Source organism: Vigna unguiculata, chromosome 2 (assembly GCF_037176805.1).
Source record: "Vigna unguiculata cultivar grain cowpea cultivar isolate G323 ecotype 2 chromosome 2, ASM3717680v1, whole genome shotgun sequence".
Lineage (NCBI taxonomy): Eukaryota > Viridiplantae > Streptophyta > Magnoliopsida > Fabales > Fabaceae > Vigna > Vigna unguiculata.
Window position 1 is genome coordinate 25,207,002 of NC_140793.1, and position 5,592 is coordinate 25,212,593.

Consider the following 5,592-nt stretch of genomic DNA (forward strand, 5'->3'; position numbering starts at 1 on the left):
GATTTTTGTGACTTGTAATCAAATTTGTGGTTCATAAGAAGTACATCCCAGTGGATGATAAAAAAATATAGATTAGTAAATTTTAATAAATTGTACGAAAAGTAACACGCAGCTCACCACATATTTGTTCATTATTTTTTGCTTATTTTCCTATCTGGTGGTGCCTATTTTTTTCTTTAAGCAAGTCATCTAGTGTAAGCAATAAGACCTGATTTTTGTAACTTATAATTAAATTCGTGGTACATAAGAGGGACATACCAGCGGATGATAAAAAAAAGATCGATTAATAAATTTTAAAAAATTGTACGAAAAATAGCTCTCCACTTATTTGTTTATTATGCCCAATTATTTTTTTCAAGTCAGTCATCCAATGCAAGCAATAAGATTGATTTTTGTGACCTGTAAGCAAATTAGTGGTACATAAGAAGTACATCTCATTGGATAACAAACAAAAGATAGATTAGTATGTTTAAAAAAATTGTACAAAAAGTAATATGCAGTTCCCCTTTCATTTGTTGATTGTTTCCCACATAGACTGAGATCTAATTGGACCAATTTTTTTTTCAAGGCAGCCACCTAGTGTATGCAATAAGGGTTGATTTGTGTGACTTGTAAGCAAATTTATGGTACTTAAGAAGTACATCCATTGCATGAAAAAAAAAATGTTGATCAGTAAATTCTAAAAAATTGTACGAAAAGTAATACGTATCTTCCTACTTATTTGTTCTTTGTGCCCCATTTATTTGACTATTTGGTTTAGCCTATTTTTTCCTCAAGCCAGTCACCTTGTGCAAGCAATAAGGGATGATTTTTTATAACTTATAATCAAATTCGTAGTACATAAAAGGTATTTCCCATTGGATGATAAAAAAAGATTTATTAGTAATTTTTTTATAAATTTTATGAAAAGTAATACGCAACTCTTCACTTATTTGTTTATTATGTCCCACTTATTGACCTATCTGGTTTGGCCTATTTTTTTCTTCAAGCCAGCCGCCTAAGGGTTGATTTTTGTAACTTATAATCCAATTCGTGGTATATAAGATGTACTTCCCATTGGATGATGAAAAAAAAAAGATTGATTAGTAAATTTTAATAAATTGTACAAAAGGTAATACGCAGTTCCCTACTTATTTGCTTATTAAGTCCCACTTATTTGTCTATCTGATTTAGCTTTTTTTTTCTTCAAGCCAACTACCTAGTGCAAGCAATAAGGGTTTAATTTTTTTGACTTGTAATCAAGTGGTACATAAGAATTACATCCCTTTGGATGACAAAAATAAAAGATAGATTAGCAAATTTTAAAAAATTGTACTAAAAGTAACAAGCAATTCCCCACATATTTGTTCATTGTGTTCCACTTAGATTGAGATCTGGTTTGACATTTTTTTTTCCAAAACAGCCACCTAGTGCAAGCAATGGTTGATTTGTGTAACATATAATCAAATTTGTGGTATATAAGAAGTACATTCCATTGGATGAATAAAAAAGGATTGATTAGTAAATTTTACAAAAATTATACGAAAATTAACACTTAGCTCCCTACATATTTGTTCATTATGTCCCACTTATTTTCCTATCTGGTGGTGCCTATTTTTTTTTCTTCAAGTCAGCCCACCTAATGCAAGTAATAAGGGTTTATTTGTGTAACTTATAATCAAATTCGTGGTTCATAAGAACTACATTCCATTGGATAAAAAATAGATTGATTAGTAAATTTTAAAAAATTGTATGAGAAGTAATACGCAACTCCCCACATATTTGTTCATTGTGCCACACTTATTTGCATATCTAGTTTGCTCTATTTTTTTCCAAGTCAGTCATTCAGTGCGAGAAATAAGGGTTGATTTTTGTGACTTGTAATCAAATTTGTGATACATAAGAAGTACATACCTTTGAATGAAAAAAAAAAAGATTGATTAGTAAATTTTAAAAAATTGTACGAAAAGTAATATGTAGCTCCCTACTTATTTGGTTATTGTGTCCCACTTATTTCTCTATCTGGTTTGACCTATTTTTTTCAAGTTTAAGGTTTAGGGTTGAAACAACTGTTGTTAATACTGCTACGTACCATAGTACAGTTGTTGAAAAATGAAAAACAGTCATCATTTATTTTGATATGGATGTAGTCCATAAAAGAAAAAGAGTTATCTTAAGTTGAGTCAACCTAGTTATGTGTTCATTTGTCTTAATTAACACCTTAAGTGTTATAGATTATCAACCATAGATCAAATATGGTGTAGGACACTAAAGCCATGTTGTGTTATTCGGCTAACAAAAGAAAATCCCCTTCCTAATTTTTTTCAAAATATAAAAAAAGTGAAAAAATAATTATTTTTTTCTTATCACGTCGTGTTTTCAATTCTTTTCGCGCTATTTCTATGAAAATAAACTAATACGGTGGGCAAGAGCAATTGCAAGAGTACAAAAAAGTTTACCTGCTTAAATTTTCTCCAGTTTTAAATCCAGTTATTACAGAGTGGGGGAATAATTACTTCTATAATAAATAGCACGCAAATCAGCATTTAATTAACTAACCCCAAGTGGAAGGCTAAGCTATTTGATTAGGTTAAGCACACGTTATTACTTTTTTAGTCAAAAGTTTACTATTTAAATTAAGGATATTTTAGAAAACAAAATTCATAAAGAAAAAAATAATTAAAATTTGATCTTATACAAAGGGAGAGACATCTTTATTAAAGAGACGCAGACAAGAAAAGTTCTTGTTGGACTGTATAAAAACGTATTTTTCCAATAATTTTTAATTCGTTTCATCTGATTTTTATAAAAAAAAATAAAAAATAAAAAATCTTCTTTTAATTTCTTAACCAATACCCAAATGTTCTGGTTCGAAACCCCTTTTTTTTTCTGAAATAAGTTATGAAAATATCGGACTAATTTCTCTTTATAAAGTAATTAACTAACTTGGACTAAAACATTTGAATTAACTCTATGATATTTCTTTTTTCAAACAAATGTCATAAATATAATTTCACAAGTCATCTCTAGACAACCTTGTGATCTATAATGGACATAGAAAGAATTTCTCACATAGTTTGTTTGTTTTTCTTTTTTCTGTTAAACATGGGTATGCTACATGGTTTACTAAATAATCGACATAATATATCCACCTTTTATATTAATTATCAATTGAAATAAACGGTTATAACTTTTTTCATTAGTAACATCTAGAACGGTTCTATCATGAATATAAAATGGAAAAACTATATATAAATATATATTTTTTAATGTTTTACATTTATTTAACACTTAATAAAATATATTTTTTATTTAATTTTTTAGAACTATTTTAAATTTTAAAATAAAAATATAGTTTTTAGTGTTGAGTAAATATAGTATTAAAAAAAATAGTTTGACATATTTTTGAATAAAATAAAATCATATTATATTATATTATATTATATTATATTATATTATATAATATATATATATATATATATATTATTATTAATAAAAACAATGTCAAATGAGTGTAAATGTATCTATTTATGTTCTAGTGTTAAAAATGAAGTATACCACCACCATCATCTCCTAAAGTGGAATTGTAATCGGATAGTTAAATGGTATCAATTTTTTTTCTTTCATTTTCTAATGAAGTTGAAGTTAGGTTTTTATTCTTAGATCAGAAAGTAAGAGTCAAAATTATATCTATATGAAACCTGAGTCATATTATCTCATAGATATTATCTCATAGAACAACATTAGTTGATAAAACTAATTAATGATTTGATACAAAGATTCAGTAAAATTTGATCTCTTTATTAAATTCTCCTATGTGTGTTAATTAGTTGCATATACATGCAGGTAATCCTGAAGTGAATTCATATCCTTTGTTATCCCAGTATTTTGAGATCTTCTCTTCCAACTATCATTCTCCACAAGATTTAAACCTTAAATCTTATTTAATATGATTAGTACCTTTCAAACCACTTAGTTAGAACATATGAAAAATTGATACAAAATCAAAGTAAAACACATCAATCCATATTTAAGTTTCTCATAACAGTTGGAAGCATCTGGTCTGATACATCCTTTGATTAACAACAATATCTGAAAAGAAAAATCTTATTTCCTTGAAACTTCATATATAATAACAGCATTGAACGTTAAAAGTCGAAATAATTAGAATTGCTTTTTGAATCGGTCAAATGTGAAAGCATATCAGGTGACAAGCGAAGCATGCGCACACTTCTCTCCATTTTAAGTTCATTGAGACGTTGAACTGTTGCCCTATGATTTTGTAGATTTTCTACACTAATTATCTTTGTATAAAACTGATATTGCAGTTGTGCAAGTTTCTCTAGCTTTGCAATCTGCTGATCTAGGTCGCCAACATACACTCGATTCAGCTTTTCCAACACATCATTTGCTATTTTATCGATCACTTCAGATTCCATCCTGCACATATATAATAATATCTAATCATGCTTAGGATAAATAAATTCCATACCTTAAGCCAAAGAGATGAATAAGGCTTAACAGTAACATCATAAAAAATTGGAGTCAATAAATAGAAATAGAAGTCAAAGTATAATTTTTCTCTTTGAAAGGCTAAATCTGGTGTGAACTTAACTTTGATTATGTTTGACATAGATGAATTACCTGGTGACAGAGCAATCCCAACCAGAAAAATTAGCAGCTTCCCTGAGAGCCTCTCGCCATTTCTGCAGCTTCTCCATCTGACCCGGCAACTGTCTCTCGTGTTTCTCAAACGCTTCTGCATAAGTTCCAGTCTGGTTGCGCACGTGGGAGGGATCTATGTCATAGAAAACGGGCAACACAATCTGCCCCCTCATCTTCCGACATTCGAGTATTTTCACAAGCTCATCCAAACACCACTTGGAGTTTCCGTAGTTTTTGGAGAAAACGATGACAGAGAGTTTTGCGTCCTCGATGGCCTTAAGAAGAGAGGACGATATCTCTTCTCCTCTCTGAAGGTTGTAGTCAATGTATGTGTTCACTTCGAGTCTGGTTAAGGACGCATGAAGGTGCCCAGTGAAAGTGTAGCGCGTGTCCTCGCCTCTGAAGCTGAGGAACACGTCGTGTTTTCCCTGAGAGGATGTTCCAGAGGAAGAAGAGCTTGACCATGCCATGGTGGGAGCTTTTGGTTAAAGGGTTTAACACTTTCTGTGTTTGTGAATATGTGAGTATGTGTCTATGTGAATGTCAACTCCTTATTCTTATAGCTTCTTCTGCCATGGAAGATACCTATTATACCGAAACCAGAATGAACCTTCCTACATGTGATCACACTCTTTCTAAGCTGTGCCCCACGATTCAAATTTCAATGGGTTTACGCGTGAAACTCCGTAGGAATACGGCTACGGTAGATTCTCAACCTCATTTATTGGTTTTCATTTTCATTTCAAAAATTGTACGATAAAAACTACTTCATTTAAGTCAAATATAGAAAAAAAAACAGTGAAAATAAATGAAAAAAAAAAGAGTTTGACTAAAGTCACGTACTTTTAAATTATTCATCCTTCGTTTCTCTTCGACCAAATACGTAAATTTTCTTCTATTCACACTATTTTCCCTTTGCCCAGAGAGAAAGGATACTATATAAATGAT

The 5,592-nt window shown here is 30.2% G+C and overlaps 1 protein-coding gene across 1 annotated transcript; it reads right to left on the minus strand.

Annotated features, from left to right (window-relative positions):
* Positions 1-3,985: 3,985 nt before the first annotated feature.
* Positions 3,986-5,204, minus strand: LOC114171949 (toll/interleukin-1 receptor-like protein). The gene is made up of 2 exons (XM_028056718.2): positions 4,624-5,204; positions 3,986-4,419 (listed from the first exon to the last, which is right to left on the minus strand). The coding sequence occupies exons 1-2, from the start codon at positions 5,112-5,114 to the stop codon at positions 4,128-4,130; spliced, it is 783 nt and encodes a 260-aa protein (XP_027912519.1). The 5' UTR covers positions 5,115-5,204; the 3' UTR covers positions 3,986-4,127.
* Positions 5,205-5,592: the final 388 nt, after the last annotated feature.

Bases quoted from the DNA above. Each gene is read 5' to 3' on its own strand.
- LOC114171949 (XM_028056718.2), bottom strand. From the start codon at position 5,114: ATGGCATGGTCAAGCTCTTCTTCCTCTGGAACATCCTCTCAGGGAAAA. The intron at 4,420-4,623 runs GTAATTCATCTA...ATATATGTGCAG, and splicing joins TGGGATTGCTCTGTCACCAG to GATGGAATCTGAAGTGATCG.